Consider the following 25,180-nt stretch of genomic DNA (forward strand, 5'->3'; position numbering starts at 1 on the left):
TCCGAGGGGGGTGGCAGTTCACTGAAGCGGCGATTGGTAAGCTCTTTAAAGCCAGCCCAATCGGCCTTCTTCTGATTGATAAACGTCTGGCGCTCAGAGGTTATGAAGTCGGGTGGTCGGTCGATGGTGAGAATTATGGGGAGCTGATCTGACCCCAAAGATATGACGGCTTGCCAGGATACATCACTCAGGAGATCAGGGGATGCAATGGTGATGTCTGCCGAAGCTATGCCCCGCTGGTCGTTACCTAGGGGAGAATGCCGTTAAGTGTGATGCCCATTAAAGTCCCCTAGAACCAGACGATTATGGCCAGATAGTAACTCACTTATGTCGGGGTTGAGATTCGTGTCCACTCTTTGTCGCATATCAATCGGAATGTTGGCAACGGCATCGCGAATATTGTTCTTGAGGATTTACACCACTCCAATAACGCATGTTTTGCTTGTTGACGCCGCCGGATATGTAAATGTGAGTCATGTTTCTAGAAAAAATACCGCGTCTTTAGCCAAGATGTCAACCAGCATTGCATATGTATTTTGCCGAGCAACAAAATCGCGCTCAGTTAATTCTTGCACAACTCCCAATTTATATGTATGAAATTAAAGGTCTTGATGGAGAATTCGTAGAACAGTGGTGTTACGAATGTAGCAACAAAAAATTAAATACATTTTTTTGTGATGGGTCAAAATAGAACATTTTAGAGTCGGATGGTCCAATAAAATGTGAGAAAAACTAATTAGGCTTAAACCATGACATAATCCTCCATTCGGTATGGCGGTGCCCTGACTTTGGTAAACTAGTTTTTATAGTAGAAAAAATGGATAAACATACTTATCTAGACCTAATCTGACTTATTCAGTATTAATTTGGATCTAAGTGTGGAGAAAACCCTTCCATAATTCAAGCCAATTTTAATTTCAATTAACCGTCGACCTTAAAAATACTGCTTATAAAGATCGACTAGATAATGGAGTGATTGTTAAGAGCTTTTACGCCCGTTGTTGTTATTGTAGCCACATGTCTATATGTGGAGGTGGCGATCCTCGTCTCCTATAGGCGAGCAAGCTCGATCCGGTCCGAAGGACCGATTGCCGCGGTAACAGGGTGGCCATTGGTTATTTAAAGGCGCCAATAACTCGCCTTGCCATATCGAGTATCATAGGCACTCAGTAATTGTGCAAAAGCCGGTGCCGCCCTCCCGCTCGATACCGTTTTTTTCCGCGACTGCAATTGCAGCTACTCCGCATGGGGCATTCCACTATCCGCAACCTGTGGACGCGCCCGGTAGCTCGCAGCTAAGCTTCTCGTGATAGCATTGAACACCACACAGATCGGAGCTCAAAGTTCAAACCTGTGTTATGCTTATAGCTATCCCGTGCCGGGCCCGTAAAAGCATCTGGCATGAATCCAATAGACCAAATGGGAGAGTTATTAGAAAAAAGTATCAAAATCGCAAGATTTCACCTAAAAAACTCCCAAAACGTATTTTATAAGAACATTGAGTCTAAACAGGGGAAATCGACACCCAAATTCTTGTTAGAAGCGCGAATCGACGATTGGGAGCAAATTCCGCATCTAAAAGAGGGCCCTCGAAGTACAAAAGTGTTGTAAAACTTTTTTAGTTCTCAAAAATAATTATGAGTTTTCTTAATGTACGTAAACTTTTTTTATATGAATTTCCGACAATTTTTAGGGGTTTCGATATATTTGAATCGTGGAATCCGGTTATATATGTAATGATCTATATTCCACTAAAGTTCAGTAGCAACAAAATTAAATATTAGACACATATGTACGCAAACTTATTTGACTGACGGTAGGTGAACTGTTGGGTTGAGCTGAAACTTATATACTTTTTCACCATGCATTGCGTTCTCACACACTGATGCCATACTTGCCTGGATCTTAGAAGACTACATGCAAAAGTTACAAAATATGCCACGAATAGCGTGCAGGCAGATATGGGCAGATCGACCGTCTAATACAAGCGAGCGATGCCTCTTCGGACAGAAGTTTTTGTTGTTGTTGAGGACCCCATAAAAGTTGCCAGCGTTAGTGAGGGGGTTTCCACCGTTTGATAATGTTTCCGATCTTCTCGCCAGAGTTTGAACAAAGGCAGTCATGCTAATAAAGGGTGATTTTTTTGAGGTTAGGATTTTCATGCATTAGTATTTGACAGATCACGTGGGATCTGTCAAATACCATGTCTGAATGGTGTCAAAGAGAAAGATGCTCAGTATGCTTTGACATTTCATCATGAATAGACTTACTAACGAGCAACGCTTGCAAATCATTGAATTTTATTACCAAAATCAGTGTTCGGTTCGAAATGTGTTCAAATTTTGACAAATTTTGTTCAGCGATGAGGCTCATTTCTGGTTGAATGGCTACGTAAATAAGCAAAATTGCCGCATTTGGAGTGAAGAGCAACCAGAAGCCGTTCAAGAACTGCCCATGCATCCCGAAAAATGCACTGTTTGGTGTGGTTTGTACGCTGGTGGAATCATTGGACCGTATTTTTTCAAAGATGCTGTTGGACGCAACGTTACAGTGAATGAACACATTTCGAACCGAACACTGATTTTGGTAATAAAATTCAATGATTTGCAAGCGTTGCTCGTTAGTAAGTCTATTCATGATGAAATGTCAAAGCATACTGAGCATCTTTCTCTTTGACACCATGTCTGAAATCCCACGTGATCTGTCAAATACTAATGCATGAAAATCCTAACCTCAAAAAAATCACCCTTTATATCTTATGTGCCAGGGTTGTTTAATTGTACACACACCAGGAGTGGAAAAGTGTGGTAAATTGTGGCGCAAAAACAAGAGACATGGTCAAAAAAGTACAATTATACACTAAAGTGTCACAAGTGTAACACTGGTCAAGACACCCTTTGTTCGTAACCAGTATTGGCGTTTTTGGCAGGTTTGTATTATCTTGGTAGGTTGGTAGGCTGACCCAAATTTTTGGTAGGGGTTTTAACTTATAAATACCAAGTTTATTACTGAAAAAAATCGGTGGGCATAACTCAAAATTATTTCATTTCCTATCGTTTATGTGTATTCGTTAAAAGCGCAGAATAAAACCATGGATGTCGAGGGAACTGTTGCAAGGGGCTCACTGCTTCATATTTCAGGAAAAATGACGTAAATTCCGGCATTGGCTGTAACTGGTACGAGTGTTAAGGGAGCTCTTCCAAATTTCGAAAATTCAATGCCTTTATTTGGAAAACAGGGCTATGTGGCAGCTGCATACAAATATGGTCTGATCTGGTTCATACTTAGATGTTGAGGCGAAAATAGGTAGTAAAAGGACATTTCTGGGTGGGCTCAAATTTAAACCGGGAAATCATTTTATCCTAACTCTCGAATTCTTCATTGAATTCGAGGCAAAAATATATCGGAGATCGGTACATAGCGTCCCATATCAAGATAAAGGCCATTTTTGAACTTTCGGCTGTAGAGTAATATCAACAATCAGACGGACGGACAAGATGTCTAGATCGTCTATGTACATATAGACGATCTAATGAATATACGGTGGCGGGTATTGCAACATATACCGCATTTTTGGCATGTAGGACATTTGGTAGGTTTTGGTCGAATTTTTCTTTAATTTCGGTACGAAATAATTACTCTTTTTCCCGTTGTCGAAGGCGAAAATCGACATCAGTCGTAGTTGAAGCCGAATTTCACATATCGTGGTATTCCGTAACTTATTCGCCTTCGACAGTTTGATAATAAAATTATATTGTGATAAATAAAAAATAATATAAAAGTAGGTTCCAAACTCTTTCGACCAACAGGCGCGACGCAACGTTACGGTGAATGAACACATTTCGAACCGAACACTGATTTTGGTAATAAAATTCAATGATTTGCAAGCGTTGCTCGTTAGTAAGTCTATTCATGATGAAATGTCAAAGCATACTGAGCATCTTTCTCTTTGACACCATGTCTGAAATCCCACGTGATCTGTCAAATACTAATGCATGAAAATCCTAACCTCAAAAAAATCACCCTTTAGTTTAGAATGCTATTAACTTATATATCGATCGTTTTCGGAAAATTTTACAGTCGAATTCGACTTATGTGATACCAAAAATTTAAACCAATTTTCGTCTTTGACAACCATAATACCATTTGGTAAACATTTCGACATTCGACTACGCCAACCGGAATAAGGGGGAATAAGATTACTATCCGATAGGGTGTGCATGTGAGTTGTCGTGTCACGCATGAGCCACTTGATTCTTAAGAGAGATCCATGCTAATCACGAGATCATGCTTATTTGAGGTCAAATTCTTCGTGCGTAAGCGTGAGTGAGAGAAATTATGCTCACGACTCACGAGAAAATCACGACCCACGAGACAGTTACGAGGCGCTCACGACTTACTAGCAAATCACGACTAAAGTTAAAAAAAAATAATGAAAAACCAAATTGTTTGTATGCTCTCAAATCATATGGTATGTTAAGGTACAAATCTATCTACATATGCATAAAAGTTTAGAGACCAAATAAGTGGATATGCAGTGCTGACACATTTTATACATTAATATTCGTACGTTCAAATGCTGTGATTTGGGACGCACGGACAAAAATATTCTCTTCATAGAAAAAAAAATTGTTTAGCCGTGAGTCGTGATTGTTGTAGCAGGCGGCAGTCCTTGCCGATAAAGAACTCCATCGGGTCAATTCGTTACGTACAACAGGCTGCCATGGGATTGTCTTATGAGTCGTGAGTGCCTCGTGAGTGCCTCGTGAGTATGTCGTGAGTCGTGATCGGCTAGTGAGTCGTGAGTCGCAGGCCCCTCCCCCACATTTTGTTATAGAAACAAAAAAATCAAATTTTATTTAAATACAAAATTTTAGTACAACTTTTTAAAATGACAAACTTTCATATTTAGAATATACAATATTACAGAGAGAATATTTTGATCAGACCAGGACCACCTCAAAACTATTTTTCTTAAGTTCAAAATTTTAATGAAATTTTTTCTAAACAAATTTAAATGAAATTGAAAATCTGTGGAATATTGTTAAAGCTCAAATAAGACGGTTATGTACGTTCGTCCAACTCAGATAAATTTTGGTTACTCATTTAAGCTTCGTAGGTACTTGTATCCGTTTCCGTTCCCCAAAACTGAATGGACTCTATGCTTAGGGTGATTCAAGCCCGTTTTGAACACAAGATATCGTATGTAGCTATTGAGCTGCTTGAACACAAATTGGCTACATTCGTACCCAGAAATTGCCTTCCTTTTTCTAATTTTGCAGTTTTTCGTTTAAGAACCAAAAGTGATATTTTGATATTATGTTTAAAATGACAAAAAATAAACTACACATGTTTGTCATTTTTGTAACAGAAATTGTTTTTGCAATCGACGCCGAACGCCTGGGTTCAAATCCCGGCGTGAACATTAACAAAATTTTCGGCGGTGGTTATCCCCTTGGTAATGCTGTAAGGTATCCTGACATGTTGAAACTCCTCCACCAAGTGGTGTCGCTATGCGGCACGCCGTTCGGACTCGGCATAAAAAAGGACGCGCCTTGTCATTGGACTGAAAATTTAATCCGACGGAACTCATTGAAAGGAGAGAAGTAACCCTTGTTCCTTAATTGTTGATTGTTCATGGGAAATTTAGTATGCATTAAAAACATGCCATAAACCATCGATATTGCTCTCATTTTACGCGATTTAGAAGCCTTTACTTGTATGTCTATCCGCTGTCCCTATTTTTTTTTTCGCATATAAGGGGCGTTTTTTTAAGAGCTATAATAAAGCTTTTCGAAATGAAAAACACATAAAATTCAGAAAAATGCATGAAATCTTTATTTGAATCGATATTACGGTCCATAAAATTTAATGTTTGACGATTATTTCGTGCAAATGTTGACCGTGACTGCGCCTCAAATGGTCCATCCGCTTAGTCTAATTTTGGAATAATCTTTCCAACATTTCGGCCGGTATTTCACGAATAAATGCTTCAATGTTGTCTTCCAATACGCGCATAAGCTTTAACGTAGCCCTACAAAAAATAGTCTAAAGGCGCTAAATCGCCAATCGCGGCCAATTGACCGGTTCCGAACGTGAAATAAAATGTTCACCGAACTCGCCTCTCAATAAATTCATTGTTACAAGTGCTGTGTGGCATGTGGCACCATCTTGTTGAAACCACGTGCAAGACAAGCTTTTTCATTTTTGGGGAAAAAAAAAGTTGGATATCATCTCACGGTAGCGCTCACCATTCACAGTTACGTTACGATTCGCATCATCTTTGAAGAAGTACGGTCCAATGATAATACCGGCCTATAAACCGCACCAAACTGTGACTTTTTCTGGATGCATTGGCGATCTGGCGATCTTCAATCTCAAATCGACAATTCTGCTTACTTACGTACCCATTGAGCCAAAAATTAGGTTCGTCGATGGAATGGAAGAAATGCGCGATGAAATTTTTAACCAGAGCACGCATTTTGATAATACAATTCAATACTTTGCAAGCGTTGTTGGTTTGTAAGACGATTCTTGGTTCAATTATAGACTAAAATGAAGACGTTTGACCCTGAAACAAAACGTGCGTGAACTGTTTAAACCAGTGTTTCCAAAAAGGTAACAGCTAAAAAATCACCCTTTATATAAAAATCAATTTGTGTTTGGTTGTTTGTTTGTCTGTTCCCTATAGACTCAAAAGCGGGTAAACCGATTTTCTTGAAATTTTCATAGATGAATGAACCCGTGGTGAAAATAGATTACTAAATTTTTGGATATCTGATGGGAGACGGACGCTCCCCCTTACCCAAACTTTCAGAAACGGCTGATCTCGGAGTTGGGTGGTGCGATTTAAGCGAAATTTTTGTGCTTTCTTTTAATAGCCTGAACCCAAAAATTTGGTATACGAATTTCGAATGGGGTCGCTAGGGGGGCCGCCCCACCCCCAAAACCTACCAAATATATTCATAGACCAATCATGACAATATGGGACTCAAGTGAAAGGTATTTGAGAGGGGAAAACGAATCTGATATTCAAATATGGAGTCAAGTGTTTTTGGCCGCCCCAATCGGACATATTTATCGACCATGGCAATATGGGGCTCAAATTAAAGGTATGTGGAAGTAGAGCACGAAATTGATATCCATTTCCGGACCAAGTTTCTGGGTGGCACTCCCCTTCCCCAAGACACCGCCCAAATGGGACTTTTTTTTACTGCCCACGGCAACATGGGGCTCAAATAACAGGTATTTGAGAGTAGAATACAAATCTGATATCCTAATGTGAAACCAAGAGATTGAGGGGCTCCCTCCCTCAAATGAAAGGTCTTTGGGAGTATAGCACGAGTCTGATATCAATAATTGGTAAAAAGTGTCAATGTGTCCGCCCCTCCCCCAAAGAGGACAAATATACCGATCATAGCAACGTGGGGCTCAAATAAAAGGTATTTTAGAGTAGAATACGAATTTGATATATATTAGAATGAACTTTAATCAAATATATAATTGCCATTTTGTTCGATAACCTTTTGCCATCTTCCTAGCAAATTTAGTATTCCACGCTCATAGAACTTCTGGCCTTTATTTGCAAAAAACTGAACCAAGTGCGATTTTATAGCCTCATCATTGCCGAAAGTTTTACCATTTAAGGAGTTCTGCAAAGATCGAAATAAATGGTAGTCTGATGGTGCAAGGTCAGGGCTATATGGTGGATGCATCAGAAGTTCCCAGCCAAGCTCACTCAGTTTTTGGCGAGTGACCAAAGATGTGTGCAGTCTAGCGTTGTCCTGGTGGAATATGACACCTTTACGATTGACCAAATCTGGTCGCTTCTCCTTGATGGCTGTATTCAATTTGTCCAATTGTTGACAGTAAACATCCGAATTAATCGTTTGGTTCCTTGGAAGCAGCTCAAAATATACCACACTCTTCCAATCCCACCAAACAGACAGCATAACCTTCTTTTGGTGGATATCAGCCTTTGAAGTGGTTTGAGCTGGTTCACCATGCTTGGACCATGATCATTTTCGACTAACGTTGTTTCGTTGATTCGGTTTGTTAAATGAATTTCTTTCAATACATGTGGTACCCAAATATCAGGCTTTTTCACCAGTCCAAGACTTTTTATGTGATAATGAACGGTTGATTTTGGTATATTTAACTTCTCTCCTATCTCACGCTAAGTTACATGACGATCCAATTCGATTAATGCTTAAAATTTGTCAACGCCGACTGTATGAAAAATCAGCAATTACTTTTTGGGCAACCCAGTATTAATGCGTGCTGTTCGATTCAAGTTTAAGCGCAATGATAAGGGTCTGACTTTTTATAGCCTAGTCCGAACAGTGTGCCGTAGTGCGCTGCCTCTTTGGGGAGAAGTTTTTACATGGTTGCCATACCATTTCTTCAAATAGCATAGTACCTCACAAATGTCGCCACCATTTTTTGCACAAAGAATCATGACGATCGGCCTATAATGCACTTTAAAATTCTAAAGGTGACCTAAATTATGTCAGTTTCGTGTAGATATCTTTATCTGCTCAAATGTTCTAGAATTATTCCAAAGATTTTTCGACTGTGGGGCATGTGCTTCAAACACTTCTTGAAATGGGGCAAGTACAGGCAGCTAATTGAACTGAATTATGTTAATGGGTAATCAAAGATCGTATGTTGAAAATATGGCAAGGGTATAAAAGGGTACATTCTTTTTATTTTCCAATAAAGTTGAAAAATAGTGAAAATATTATTGCTTTTTAAATAGAGTTTTATCTAGAGAAGCTCAAAGAAATCATTGTATATATACCCACCACCCAAGGATGGGGGTATATTCATCACCACATCGAAATATCCATTTCCGACCCTATAAAATATATATATTCTTATTTGTCGTAAAAATCTAAGGCGATCTGTCTATTGAAATCACGCTACAATCTTTAAAAATAGAGATATCAAGCTGAAACAATGCACAGATTTGTTTTTTTTTGTCCATAAATAGGTTATGTATAGACCGATCGCCCGATTTAGGGTCTTAGGCCCATAATAGCCACATTTATTATCCGATTTTGCTGAATTTTGGGACAGTAAGTTGTGTTAGGCCCTTCAACATCCTTCTTAAAGTTGGCCTCGATCGGTACAGATTTAGATATAGCTGCCATATAGACCGATCTCCCGATTTAAGGTCTTGGGCCCATAAAAGGCGCATTTACAGTCCGATTTTGGAAAAAATTGGGGCAGTGAGTTGTGTTAGGTCCTTTGACATCCTTCTTCAATTTGGCCCAGATCCGTTCAGATTTAGATATAACTGCCGTATAGACCGATCTCTCGATTTAAGGTTTTGGGCCCATAAAAGGCGCATTTATTGTTCGATGTCGCTGAAATTTGAGACAGTGAGTTGTGTTAGGCCTCTCGACATATTTCTGCAATTTTGACCCAGACCAATCTCTCAATTAAAAATCTTTGCCTCATAAAAGGCGCTTTTATAATCCGATTTCGCTGAAATTTGACACAGTGACTTATGTTAGGCTTTTCGACATCCGGTCTATATTTGGATATAGCTACCAAAAAGATCAATATTTTGTTCTACAAAATAGAACAATGACTTGTACTTATTAAACCACTCAATGTCCGTGCCGAAATATGGTCCGATTTGGACCAAATATGCATATAGGTGCTATGGGGGCATAAGTTACGCAGTTTTCTCCGGATTATGACGAAAAGTGGTTTACATATATACCCGAGGTGGTGGCCTTTTTACTTGTTTTTTTTTTTTGATAGTTCTACATTTATTAGTTGTATCCAACAATAGAAAAAATTAAAAATGACAATCCCTTGTCAAGTTTATTTGCAATCGAAAAAGGCTCATCGGGAGATCGGTTAATATGGGAGATTTATGAGACTGATTTAGACAATCCTTACCATGGTTGTTGGAATTTGAATCTAATCGCATAAAAATTGCGTCTTCTAACCGCTCAAGATATCAAATTTGTACCTTATGTGGTTGTCAGCAATCTGCTCTCTCGTTTCCTTCTATACCACAATGGCTTGGGATCCATAAAAAATTAACTTTTATGCCAGCTGTGTTTAGCTCAAATAATGCCCGTCCTATCTTAAAGATGTATAGGTGGTGTTTGTTTTGCGAAATTAAATGTATTGTCTCTAATGATGATCGACTATATGAAATTACCAAGAATTTTAGATTTGTTAAGGTCTTTATAATGATAAGTACTTTAAGAATCGCATGCGCCTCTGCTGTAAAAATCTTGGGAAAAGTTAATTGACTTTTCCGCTTTGATGTCTGGATACCAGAAGGCGGATATTACGTGTTGGTGTGTCTTGGATCCGTCTGTATATAAATGTTGAAAGCCTTTCCATCTTCAATAAGTGATGTAATTGAATGTGAGTTTTATTTCCTGGATTGGGGTGGTATTCTTCTTAATTTTGAGAGACTCTACAACCGTTCTAAGTTGTATAGTCTCAAAATCAGACTGGAACTTAGGATGTGGATCAAATGGGATAAAATTATTTCGAAGTTTTTGTTGCATTTGTTGAATCCATGTCGGGGAGTTCCTAAAACCGTGGTTAAAGAATATTCTGGCATTATTTAAAGCTGCATGATTTGGTTGAATATTTTTGGAATAGGTGTGATAGAATCTTTTCGGAATGGGTGTGATATTGGCAGTGTGTTCCAAGCTTCGAACATGTGTTGAACATATAGCTACAAGACAATTCCTGATGCATTTGTATTGAGTCCTTTGAAGTGTGAGAAGGACGTGTTTCGGGCAGTCTTGAAAAACTAATGCCACATACTCGATTTTTGGCCGCAACTGTGTTTAATGTTCTTTAAATGTTGTACAATTATGTGATTAAGGTTTTCATGAAGAGCAAATCCCAGAAGTTTATATGTTGAGTCGTATTCTATAGGAGCTCCTGGTACATATAGGTTTAAGTTGGAAGTATACTCTTTCTTTTCTTAGCAAAAATCACGGATTTGGATTTTGACGATGCCAGAGAGTCGATTTAATTTAAGCTCGATGTGGGAATGTCTAGATTCCATTGTATTCCTCCCAAGGCGATATTCAGGTTATAGTGTGATGTAAAAATTACAACATCATCTGCACATGCCAGGAATTTAGGAGCCAAGTCTCGGAATATGTCGTTTAGGTATATATTAAAAAGAAAGGGTCATTATGGTTGACCCTTTAGGAGTTCCCGTAAAGGATCGCCTGCTACAACTTTAATTAGCACCAGTAATAACAAATTCTTTAAACAGTAAAAGATTTCGGAGAATACATCTAGTAACGCCAATTAGCTCGATCTTTTGTAGCAGTACGTAGTTGTTAACCCCTTCAAACACGTTTATAATACCCACGAAATCAGCAACCGTGTATCTATTGTATCTACATATGTTTTCCATGTTGAGTTTTATGTGAGACCATAGAATGGCGATGTTATCAGATGTACTATATCCGATGCGAAAGCCGTTCTGATTATCATTTGGCTTTTTGTTGCCTTCTAAGAAGTGTTCTAGTCGGGATTTGATCATTCTTTCGAAATTAGGGCTATTGATCTGTATGACGTTAGTACTTGCGGTGGTTTATTTTTCTTCAAAACGGGTACAATTTTGAATTTTCTCCAGATCTCTGGAATGTAGCCTATTGTCCAGATGTCGTTGTACATCTCTAGAAGAGAGTGTTTATGCCTTGAGCTAAATGATTTGATATGACCATTACGATCCTGCGGCTGTATTTTTGAGGTGTTAATTGCTGTTTCAAGTTCGTTGTAGGAGAAAGGCGGGTTAAAGTTTAAATCCGGAATACTCTTCAACAGTATGGGCTCTCCTGTAGGTCCGTTTTCCATCCATTGAATTGCCAAACTTTTTTCCAAAGATCTGCCGCTGATATGTCACTATTTATCTCTTCGCAGAACTGTTTCCATCCTGCTCTCCGCTGTTGTCGTAGAGTATTAAAAATATTCTTTACGTGTGTCTTCCTTGAGGTTCCTCGTTCCTTGCTTGAGGTTTTGTTGTGATGGTGTGTTTTTCGAATCTTAACACTGCTAACCGTTGTTTAGCTGTAGCTTTCTTGCATATTTCTTTTCACCATACTGATGTTTCCTGTTTTTCCGCTTAGTTGTCTTCTTGCATTCTCATGGAATAGCTTTGCGAATATATCACATTTCATATTATCTTCTACGGATTAAAATCTTTCATATCGTAATGTGTCGAAAACTGATTTATTAATAGTACCTTTATGTATTATATTCGGGATATACATATGTTCTTGCGTGTCCTATTGTTTCAGCTTTTGACCCTGTACGATTATATCAACACATCAGTGTGTGCTTCCCATTGTTTCATTGAGTGTTTTTCATGATATTAAAAAGGGCGATTTTTTAAGAGCTTTAGGAGAGTTTAAAAAAAAAACACATAAAATTCAGAAAAATCCGTGAAATCTTTATTTGAATCGATAGTACAGTCCATATAATTTAATGTTTCAATATTATTTCATGCAAATGTTGACCTTAAATGAGCGGATAGACCATTTGAGACGCCTCAAATGGTCTATCCGCTCATTTAAATTTTGGCATACTCTTTCCGAAATTTCGGTCCGTATCTCATGAATTAATGCTTCATTGTTGTCTTCCAATGCGTCAATTGAAGCGGGCTTGTCTGTATAGACATGAGCTTTAACAAAGCCCCACAAAAATTTGTCTAAAGTCGTTAAATCGCACGATCTAGGCGGCCAATTGACCGGTCCTGAACGTGAACAAAAATGTTCACCGAATTCGCCTCTCACTAAGTCCATTGTTGCGCGTGCTGCGTGGCATGTGGCACCGTCTTGTTGAAACCGCATGTCATGCAAGCCAAGCTCTTATATTTTGGGCAAAAAAAAGTTGGATATCATCTCAAGGTAGCGCTCACCATTCACAGTTACGTTACGATTCGTATCATCTTTGAAGAAGTATGGTCCAGTGATGACAGCAGCTCATAAACCGCACCAAACTGTAACTTTTTCTGGATGCATAGGTAGCTCACTCCAAAATCGACAATTCTGCTTATTTAAGTACCCAATGACCCAAAAATAAGTTTCGTCGCTGAACACAAATTTTCCGGCCATCTTTCCAAGAGCCCATTCACCAAAAATTCTGCGTTGCTGTCGTTTGGCTTCAATTGTTGCACCAGCTGTATTTTGATAGGCTTTACACCTAAATCCTACCGCAAGATTTTCCACATTGTTGAGTAACAGAGGCCCAATTGCTGCGAACGGCGACGAATCGATAATTATGTTACATGTTATTTGCAATGTAACATGAGGCAAAAGTCAGATTTACCGACTGGATCAAAAGTACGTTTTTGAGCAGTCTTTTAAGATCAAAAGGTTGTAAATTGCTAAGGAACAGGGGCAAACTTCTCACATATCAATGAGTGCAGTTTGTAGCCGAGTCCGAACAGCGTGTCGCAATGCGACCCCTCTTTGGAGAGAAGTTTTTACATGGCATAGTACCTCATAAATGTTGCCAGCATTACAAGGGGAAAACAATCGCTGAAAATTTTGTCTGATGGTCTCGCCAGGATTCTAACCCACGCGTTCAGCATCATAGGCGGATATGCTAACCTCTGCTCTATGGTGGCCTTCGAAAACGGTTTTCTCTTGACCTTTTGTGTCATTAAAATGATTTCCCCATTGTTGATGGTATGAATTAAAATCTCCATATAATATAACATTTTCGAAATTGTCATCGAAATAATAAGTCGTCCATCATCTAAAGTGGTATGTTCTGAAAGCAAGGTGGAAGGAATGAAATTCTTCAAAATGATGTTTATTGGTAATAATCTAGCTTTCTTTTGTAATCATTTGTATGGTGACAGACATATCAGATCCTAAACTGAGTTCTAATATGCCATCTTCCGATTTTTGCAGTCTCTGATGAGGATATATTCATTTACAGGCAGTGGCAGTTGCCCAACAACAAAATATTGAGTGCACTATCTGTCAAAATCCGTGATTAGTGCAACACTGATTTTGAGTATGTAACTAGTTCGCGCCATTTTTTGTTGTTGTGTGTGTGTAATGGTTCTTAACTATATACACACACAACCAAACTCGTTGACAGATAGGGCTCTTCGCGATAAAAATATGTACTCAGCTGTTTACGGTACACTACCTGGTAATAATGTCATGTCTCTGATGTAGCTACATCATTGTCACCGCGGCCGCAACGGTTTGGGTGGTTGGTATTTAAGCCAGTGTTGCCGTTATATTGAGTGCTGTTGTTGCTATATCAACCTGTGTTGTGATTTGTTGAACATCTTCCCTACGTCTCTTGTTAGACATAGGTGGAAACTCATTGGGATTAAATGTAAACGATGTTAAGAGATTTAGGATAACTTCTTTTTTCTTTTGGATGACATAAAGGATGACAGACTAATAGGACGAAGAATTTTCGCCTTCATGTGGTAGGGTTTTCCTGCTTTCGGAATGAAAATGGCCTTCGTGTCCCTATACAGGTATATATGACATGCCGATACAAGCAGAGTATATCTCCCTTAGTCAGGGAACCAGTCTATCAGACACAGCTTGTAATTCAGCCGGTGATACATCATCAGGGCCTGGCGACTTAAAGGAGCCGAAACTTCTTCTCGCCCAAAGGATTTTGGGCTCAGACACAATTTCCCCAATAGCCTCCGACGAATGCATACCACTGACAACCTCTTCTGGCGCCACGTTGTCCATTGGAGAATTTCCCGGGAAATGTGTATTAACGAGCAGTTCTAGTGTTTCCTCACAAGACATTGTCAATACATTCTCTTACTTCTGAATATACTCCACCGTGATGGGTCTAGAGGAAAGAATCTTCCTTAGTCTAGAGGCCTCAGATGTATCCTCCAAGGAGCTGCGGAAAGGACGGTTTATCCCCTTTATTACAAATCGCCTGATTGCAACTTATAATATATTCGATAAGCAGCTCATGCCTTTCGTTGACATCCGAACTTCCCCATATCTGGTGATGTTCATTAGCATCACTTCCTACAATGAGGCTTTTTTTCTCTACAGAAGCGGCTTCAACTAGCGACGTTAGTTTTAAAGGCGGCATCTCTGAATCGTGTGCCATATACAGGGAAGCCAGCCAGTAATGAGACTTTTTTATTTCAAGGCTGGCTACTACTAAATCTTCAGTGCTTAGCGACTGAAGAAGAAAAACATTTAGACTACTCTTTGTAAGAATACAGGCCCGTATCCTTGAGAAGTTTAAATCCCGGAATTCTAAGTCCACGAACCATTCCTCCACACACCCATGGTACTTGGATAAGAACCGCGTCAAATCCCCCTGCCATCAGGAGAACCTTTAGTGTCGCCGAAGAGGCCTTTCAATTATTTTGTGTAAAAAATAATCTTTTACTTAGTTTTTATCCAATTATTTCGTTTTACTTAAAAAACGCTACTTTCCTCGGGCGACGATCAGCTGTGATTTTCACTTGAATAACAGAACACTAAGTGCAAAATATCAGCCCAATTGGATAATACTTGCAGCTTCTAGGGGCTCAAGAAATCAAGTCGAAGGACCAATGTATACGAGAGCCAGGGATTTCCTAGAGACATTATTTCAATGAGATTTTCGCTCAAATTACAAAAAAATTAAATTTTTTAAAGACAGTAATACAAACAAGTGAAAGCGTGCGAAGTTCGGCCGGGCCGAATCTTATATACCCTCCACCATGGATCGCATTTGTCGAGTTCTTTTCCCGGCATCTCTTCTTAGGCAAAAAAAGGATATAAGAAAAGATTTGCTCTGCTATTAGAGCGATATCAAGATATGGTCCGGTTCGGACCACAATTAAATTATATGTTGGAGACCTGTGTAAAATGTCAGCCAATTCGAATAAGAATTGCACCCTTTGGGGGCTCAAGAAGTAAAATAGAGAGATCGATTTATATGGGAGCTGTATCGGGCTATAGACCGATTCAGACCATAATAAACACGTATGTTGCCAAATCGGATAAGAATTGCGCACTCTAGAGGCTCAAGAAGTCAAGACCCCAAATCGGTTTATATGACAGCTATATCAGGTTATGAACCGATTTGAACCATACTTGGCACAGTTGTTGGATAATTTCATTCCAATCGGATAAGAATTGCACACTCTAGAGGTTCAAGAAGTCAAGACCCAAGATCGGTTTATATGGCAGCTATATGAAAACTTGGACCGATATTTACAATACCAACCGACCTGCACTAATAAAAAGTATTTGTGAAAAATTTCAAGCGGCTAGCTTTACTCCTTCGGAAGTTAGCGTGCTTTCGACAGACAGACGGACGGACAGACGGACATGGCTAGATCGACATAAAATGTCGCGACGATCAAGAATATATATACTTTATGGGGTCTCAGACAAATATTTCGAGTAGTTACAAACAGAATGACGAAATTAGTATACCCACCATCCTATGGTGGAGGGTATGAAAATTAATAAATTTTTTCTAAATGCAAATTAAAATGTGTTGCCCCACTACTGTGATACGGCGTATTATAAATTAGTGCATTCGTTAGTAACACCCAGAAGGAAGAGAGATAGATCCATTGATAAGTATATGGATCGACTCAGTATCACTTTCTGATTCGATGTAGCCATGTCCGTCTGTCTGTCTTTCCGTCTGTCCATGTTAATTTGTGTACAACTACAAATCGCAATTTTCATGCGACCGTCTTCAAATTTGGTACATACATGTTTTTCGACCTAGAGACGAAGCCTATTGAAATTGGAAAAAATCGGTTCAGATTTGGATATAGCTCCCATATATATGTTCGTCCGATTTGCAGTAATAATCCAATAAAATGGTCATTTGTTAACAGATTCTCACGAAATTTGGCAGGAGGAATTTTCTTGTGACTTTCGACATAACTGGTGAATTTCATAGAAATCGTTTCAGATTTACATATAGCTCATATATATATATATATATATATATATATATATATATATATATATATATATATATATACATATATATATATATATATATATATATATATATATATATATATATATATATATATACATATATATATATATATATATATATATATATATATATATATATATATATATATATATATATATATATATATATATATATATATATATATATATATATATATATATATATTATATATATATATATATATACACTCCTAGAGTTATTGCAAGCACATTTATTGACCAATCTTGCCATAACATTGTACAACGCTTTTTACAATATCCATACGACTTTTACAATATCCATAAAGTTTCTCAAAATCGGTTCAGATTTAGATATAGCTCCCATTTATATGTTCGTTCGATTTGCAGTAATAATCCAATAAAATTTGTTAACCTATTCTCCGAAATTTGGCAGGAAGAATTTTGTTATGACTTTCGACATTGCTGGTGAATTTCCTAGAAATCGGTTCAGAATTAGATATAGCTGCCATATATATCGCCCGATTTTCACTTCGAGAGCCACTGGAAGCGTATTTATTGACCAACCTTGCCGAAACTTTGTACAACGCTTTCCTCATCAACTACCACAATATCTGAGAAGTTTGCTCCAAATCGTTTCAGATTTAGATATAGCTCCCATATATATGTTCGTCCAATTTTGAAAAATATTCCAATAAAGTGCTCATTTGTTAACCTTAATATAAGTATGGATCCCATATGGATCATCAGTTCGTCAATCGTAGTTGTTACAGTTTGAACATATTTGCTCTAAATTTGATACGGGCTGTTTTTATTACCTATCTGAAAACACCCACCGAAAAAAATGGTTCAGAATTGGATATAGCTCCCACATTGTACTTATAGGGTAGGTGTAGGGTATTATACAGTCGGCACCGCCCGACTTTTGCCCTTCCTTACTGGTTTTAAGATAAACTTTCAGTAATTTTTTTGTAAAGACACGATTTTTTAAAACAAATTTCAAATTTAAAACAAAATTCAAATAAATTCACTGAAAATAAAATTTCAATAAAATTTTTCTAAAGACGAAATTTCAAAAAAAAATCACAGAAAAAAAATTCCAATAAAGTTTTCTACGAAGACAAAATTTGGCCCATGTGACCCCCATGTGAAAAGTTATAAATACAAAGTTATAATATAATTTCTAAAAACAAATTATTTTTTTAAAAGACAAAATCTCAATTAAAACATACATAACTTGACAGTTTATTATAAACAAAATTTCAATTAAAATTTCTCTAAAGAAAACATGTCAGCAAAAAATCCTCTAAAGATAGAAATTTGCCTGGTCCATCTTAAAAAAAGTTTTAAGGACTTTTCAAATATGGTGTTAATAGATTTAATTATTTTTGACATTGGGATTCAATTTTTCTGTATGGTAAATGATTGAAATTGGTAAAGAAGACACACGTTGAACATATTTTTAATTGTACGAATTAAATTGTTATTTAATAATACAAATTGTGAGTATCTATTTCTGCGGTCTGTTTTGTCCTCTTCTCCTCTAAAGATAGAAATTTGTCTGGTCCATCTTAAAAAAAATTTAAGGACAAAATTTCAATAAATTTTTTTCTAAACCTCACACAAAAAAAATATAGACCTAAATTTGACCGATTAAGCATGGTATTGACTTGCAACAAACTTTTCAAATATGGTGTTAATAGATTTAATTATTTTTGACATTGGGATCCAATTTTTCTGTATGGTAAATGATTGGAATTGGTAAAGAAGACATACGTTGAACATATTTTTAATTGTACGAATTAAATTGTTATTTAATAATACAAATTGTGAGTATCTATTTCTGCGTTCTGTTTTGTCCTCTTTCACACATATGTAATGCGAAGAAGTGCGAAAGGGCCAAATGTATGTCTAGTTTTTATCATAGACAGACACAAAGAGGCGTGGGTAGACAAAAATATCAAAAAGAAAGAAAGTGCGGTTTTTATTTATCCCTCAATAAAATAAAATAATTTATTAAAAAATAATTGTTAAGTAAAAACACTAAATTTTTAAAAGTGTTATGCTGAAATATTGTAAAGCAGAAAAATTTGGATGTGAACAAATGAAGTAAGTACACACATTCCAAACGAATTTAATTAGAGGACATGCAAGAAAGTAGACGAGGTATTAATAAATATTATTCTCTTTCAATATGTTATCATTCCTGTGAGACTATATCTGCATGGAAAATGACGCTGACGACGGAAGATAACAAACGCAGTATTCCGTCATGTGGATCTAGATTTCGTTGTATCGTATTGGTATTGATTGCGATTCACTTTAATATATATATAAATTATTTTCATTTTACTTTTTACAGGCGGTATCCACGACGATGAAAAGTGGTTCATAAAGGAAAGACAATTTTTTTCTTCTTTCTTTAAGAAAATATAAATTATAAAATAAATATTTTTAAGCAACAATTTATATGTTTTATCAGCAATTTTATCCAATAAAATATTTTTTTTTTTTTTGTAAAAATGTCAATTATTTCCTTTTATTAAATTGGTAAAAAAGTTATTTGAGAGAAGGGACACCAATTAAAATTGGTTTACTTAGTTAATAACTGCGTTAATTGGATTTTTGAGTTTGTCCTAAATCCAAATTACAAAATTGTTAATCAACAATACAAATTCGTTTATGGGTCCGATTTCAGAGAATTTTTTAATTGAATTTAATTTGAATGATTTTGAAGCAAAAAAAACTTACTGATTTCCTTCGGTAGGAACAATTTTAATAAAAGTATGATGTTATAATTGAGTTTTTTTTAGTGTAGTCAAAAAAGTAATCGCGAAAAACATGTGTTTCAACTGTGAAAAACGAACATAGTACCAGTCATTAACAAGCATCCAGTAAAGGATACTCAAGATTTTTGTACAATGTCGCGTAATAAACAAGCAATCCACTTGGAAGAGCGCAAAATTTCTTATACAACAATTTCTAGAAAGAAAATCTGAACGCAAAATATCTGAATTGGTTAATAAAAGCAAATCAACAGTACACGATGTTATCTCCAGATATAAACATATGGATTTGTTCCAATTAACAACGCGCACCTCGACCTAGGCAAACAAATTCATTCAATCGTTCCATAACCTGATATATTTAGCTGTCATATAAACCTATCTGGGGTCTTGACTTCTTGAGCCACTAGAAGACGCAATTATTATCCGATTTGGCTGAAATTTTGCATGAGGAGTTTTGTTATGACTTTCAACAACTGTGCTAAGATTAGTTCAAATCGGTCCATAACCTGATATAGCGGCCATATAAACCGATATGGGATCTTGACTTCGTGAGCCTCTAAAGGGCGCAAGAATTATCCGATTTGGCTGAAATTTTGTGCAACGGCTTCTCTCATGACCTCTAACATACGTGTCGAATATGGCATGAATCGGTTTATAGCCTAATACAGATCCCCTATAAACCGATCTCCTTATTTTACTTCTTCACCCCTAAAGTGCGCAATTCTTACTTGATTTGTCTGAAATTTAACACAGTGACTTCTACTATGGTTTCCAATATTCAGTTCAATTATGGTGCGAAATGTACCATAACTTGATATTGTCCTTATATCCTTTGTTTGCCTAAAAAGAGATACCGGGAAAAGAACTCGACAAATGCGATCCATGGTATATAATGTATATGGTATATAAGAACTTAGCACGCGGTCGAACTTAGCACGCTTTTACTTGTTTAAATTAATATTACTTTTTTAAATACTGCCGACTCTAAATGTGAGGCGGAAAAGTGTTTTTTTTTAAATGTAGGTTATACAGTAGACAACGGGATATACAAAAGTCCAAAAAACTCCAACTTTTCTTCTTATATGCGTTTTTTTTTCTTATACAGAATTATTGCTTATAAGAGACAAGTTTGTAATACCGATAAAAGATTTTTTTCTTTACATGAGTAGTGTCCGCTAATGGCTTCGTTCGATTTATTCAAGTCGCTATAGATGGGTTCTCATCCAATGAGCATAAATTGACCGCAGGTGTACCCCAGGGCTCTGTTCTTTCTCCTTCTGTTTTTCTTATTTTCATCAACGATCTGTTGGGTCAGACATCGAATCCGATCTACTCATTTACGGATGACAGTAATCTCTGTCATTCGATCAAAGGCCGAGTCTTCGAGAGATTTAGGACAAGCGGCGGGTTATGGACGATACACTCTGCCAGGATTTGCTGGCCATTTCTGAGTGGGGTCGAATGAATCGAGTAGATTTTAATGCACGGAAGACTCAGTGCTGTTTGTTGTCACACAAACGAATCGCTGACCCATTACGATCATCTTTGTCTATCAACGGTGTAGATGTTGAGCAATCAGAAGCTCTTGATGTTCTGGGCATGCAAATACAAAGTGATATCCGTTGGGCTAAACATGTATTTAAAGTGTCAAAAGAAGCATTCAAGTGTTTAGGCTTCCTTAAACGGTGTAAGAATTACACCACTTTCATAAGGCCGAAAATGGAGTACAACTCACATGTATGGGCTTTAGCTTCAAAATCATCCCTGGAGGTACTGGACCGTGTACAGAGGAGAGCGATGGCGTTGATTGGGGACAGTGGGGTATCCCACTCGATTACCTTCCTTCATCATCGTCGCAATGTGGGTTGTTTGGCGCTGTTCTATCGGTACTTTCATGGTGTGTGTTCGTCTGATATTCGTCTTCTTATTCCTGATCTAAGGATGTATGTCAGGGATACTAGACATTCCAGGAACTCACACCCGTTTGTAATTGATTGGTCAGCGGACCGCACAATGCATTATAGAGGGCATTATTATTTCGCCCGAACCGGTCGTATGTGGAATCGACTTCCGGCTAATGTTTTTCCCACCCACTTTGACATCCAAAGATTTAAGACAAATGTCAATAAGCAGTACATTTTTTTCCCCCTCCCCAATTCCTAATTTCCTCTCGCCAACGCAATGCACTGCGTGTTGGCTGATAGAAAAAAAAGTACGATTTGCTCGATTTTGAACAACATAGCAATAATCTTATTATACAGGGTTATAAACGACCTCATTATTTTGTGTGGAAATATTTTTTATTGATTTAAATGACAAAAAGCTGCGCGAGTGTAATCTAAGCTAGTCTCAAATTTTGACCATCTGACAACAGCAGAAAATGTTTGTTGTATAAGAAAAGACTGTTATTCCATTTTTAGGAGTTTTTGATAGCAAATTTCTTTGAGTTTACATTAATACAAATAGTAATTCATTTAAATAATTCACTATTCAGCAAACTGTTCGAATTACGGGGCCTTGACCGCTCAATTTCAATTCTAAAGCAACAATCGAAATTTAGACAAGATATATGGTCTGAAAAGTCACTGAAATACATTGGAGAACAAAAGTAAAAGTTAAAAAAGGAATTGTTGATGCAATTTTTATTTAAGTGGTAACAGAGTTGTGTTTCATAGGAATACTTCTTTTGGTCTGGAATATATTCTTGTTTTTTGTTTTGTAAATAACGTTGTCCTTTTTTAATATTTTTCAATGATTTTCTAGCATAAGTAAAAATAAAGAACAAACACACATTAATTGATTTGTTTTTTGTTTTTTAATCATTCTTTTAGAATATCCATGGAAACTGCAGGACTGCCAATACCTGGTTACCACTACATTGCTCCCAATGCAATTGTAAAGACCCCCATTCACTAAAGTAATCTTTCAAAATGACAAATAATGGCACTGGTAACGGCAACAACAAATGCAACAAACATCATTTGCGGTATCAATAATAACCATACATTTTAATTTTTTAATACACAATTTACTACAAGGAACAAGAACGCGAAACAACCATTTTTCAAAGCAGAGTGTGGAACCCAAAAAGCAATATTAATTTACATTTTAAAAGAATTTAGAAGCAAAACAAAACTGGCATAAGAAACGTTGGACAAGTTAATTTATAAAGTTTAAGATCAACAACAACAAAGACACACAAGTAATACAACATTTATTATATGAATACTTATATATTACTACAACAGCAACAACAACAACAACAAACTGAAATGATTTTAATTTAAAATGTTGTTGTCTTAATATTATTTTTTCAATATATATATAAATAAATATTTATTTTACACATTACCGTTTTTTCGATTGGTCGCGAGAAGAATGTTTTGCCAAGCAAGACACTCAAAGAATCGTCATTGCGAAAAGAAAATGCAAGATATACTTCTCGGCCAAGAACCGTAAGAGATAACAGCAATTAATTTATAAGTGTAGTCAAACAACAAAGCTAAGGCAAAACCAATACAAAAAGTCTAATTAAAATCCGCTTAAACAGAGAAAAACATACAAAACAATATTCCCAGCCCCTTAAAAAAAACCCTATAATAAGGAAAAAAATACAAACAAACAAAAAACCGGAAGTAAATGTCTTTATTAGAATAAAGAAAATATATATTATTATAAAGTAAAAATAGAAAAACCACAGCTTAAAAACAAAAAGAGAACAAATAACATTATCGTCAACAAAGCAAAACAATAAACAAAAAGTCATATTAGAGAGGTGTGCATTATGTTTATTTGACATTTTTGTTTAAGTTAAAACATACCTAAATTATATCGAACTTATGACATTTAATGCAGAACAATATATATATATATATATATACAGGGTGGCTGATGAATATTGCTACAATGATGAATATTGCTACATTTTTTTTTCGGTGTATGGAATACATTTTTCTTTTATTCATGTTAAATTAAATTATTAAATTAATTATTAAATTATTATTAATTAAATTAATTAATTAATCAATTAAATTAATTATTAAATTATTATTATTAAATAGAAAAAAAGTTATTACATTTTTTTTTGGTAGCGGCTTTCATCAGCCACCCTGTATATATATATATATATATATATATATATATATATATATATATATATATATATATATATATATATATATATATATATAGAAATATGCATTCATATATTAATATTCTCGTATAGGAATTCAAAAAATTTAAATCTATGCAGAGAGAAACAGCAAAAACAAAACACTGAAACGCCTTACTATATTTGATTTCAACACTCAAATATTATTACATGCGAACTAGGCGATATTGAAAATAGTACCCGTATTATCGAAATACTTAAGGGGTCTTCTGATACCAACATCCTCTTCACTTTGTTATGAGAGTGTTGGAATATTAAGGATTCAAGATTCACAAAGAAAAGAAATAAATGAAGGCTATGAATAAAAATCCTTAAATCTTCTAAGGGACGCTACAACTTATTGAGGAAATGTGGGTTAACTTTGAATCTATGCCCGTATACAGCCAAAGCCGAAAAAAGATAATAGTCTATTGAATTAATTCCCCGCATTTTCACAATGCGTTTTTACAAAAAAACCCTCACATTTCAATGTTAGTGACTCCACTTAAATAACTGGAATATTGTCCCATAATGTTTGTGAACACAACTCCTAAAACACCGAATTAAATTAACGTTCATTACAAACTCCTCTGTCATTAAACAGTTGATTGTAATATATTGGGGAATTGAAGATTGTCTTTTGCGAGTCAATACCTATACCTATGGCCTATTCGGCGGATCATTTAGTTATATATTTCTTTGTATTATTTATTTTCCAAAGGAGAGAGAACTATGTTGGCCATGAAAATGTCTCAAGCAATACAATGCTTTTGTATTGTAATCATGCTGTCAGACTAAATGTTTTGTCATATAACACCTTTAACCCGTTTTTATCCGATGAAAATTAAATTCGCTTTTATCAAAAACACTACATATTCATTCCAACATTGAGAGACGGATTAAATGCCTGATATATATATCGTACTATGTGAACAACTTTCAGAGTTACTGTACTTAACACGTCATAAGGCAAATACACGTCGTCTGATAGTGACTTAAGAAGGTATTGAGCAGTTTTCAAATGTTAACAGCCCATCAAAAATTTGATTTTATTATCCTCGGAATGGGCTTCGATCATACGTTCTTAAAATATGCAAATCATGGTTGTAAAAATAATTTGTTCTAAATTTCTAAACTAGAAATAAAAATACAAAATCCTTAGGCCCTTGTGCGACTTAATAAAAGAGGAAGTGTAATTTCATTCATCCAATCTAAAGTTACAAGTTAAACCAATTCAATTTCTTCAAATCAAATTCAAAAGAACGATAATTTGTTGAAATAAAAAA

At 36.2% G+C, this 25,180-nt stretch overlaps 1 protein-coding gene across 3 annotated transcripts in view; it reads left to right on the forward strand.

Annotated features, from left to right (window-relative positions):
* Window positions 1-23,720, forward strand: part of LOC106089764 (poly(rC)-binding protein 3) — a 517,304-nt gene extending 493,584 nt beyond the window's left edge. For 2 of the 3 annotated variants that reach the window (XM_059370965.1, XM_059370966.1), the window contains one exon: window positions 22,576-23,719. In XM_059370965.1, coding sequence (XP_059226948.1) covers window positions 22,576-22,660 — 85 coding nt within the window. In that variant the 3' untranslated portion in view covers window positions 22,661-23,719. Of the gene's footprint in view, window positions 1-22,575 lie in introns of all 3 variants that reach the window. The other variant, XM_059370967.1, reaches the window with a different exon arrangement.
* The last annotated feature ends 1,460 nt before the right edge of the window (window positions 23,721-25,180 follow it).

Source organism: Stomoxys calcitrans, chromosome 1 (assembly GCF_963082655.1).
Source record: "Stomoxys calcitrans chromosome 1, idStoCalc2.1, whole genome shotgun sequence".
NCBI classification, from domain to species: Eukaryota; Metazoa; Arthropoda; class Insecta; order Diptera; family Muscidae; genus Stomoxys; species Stomoxys calcitrans.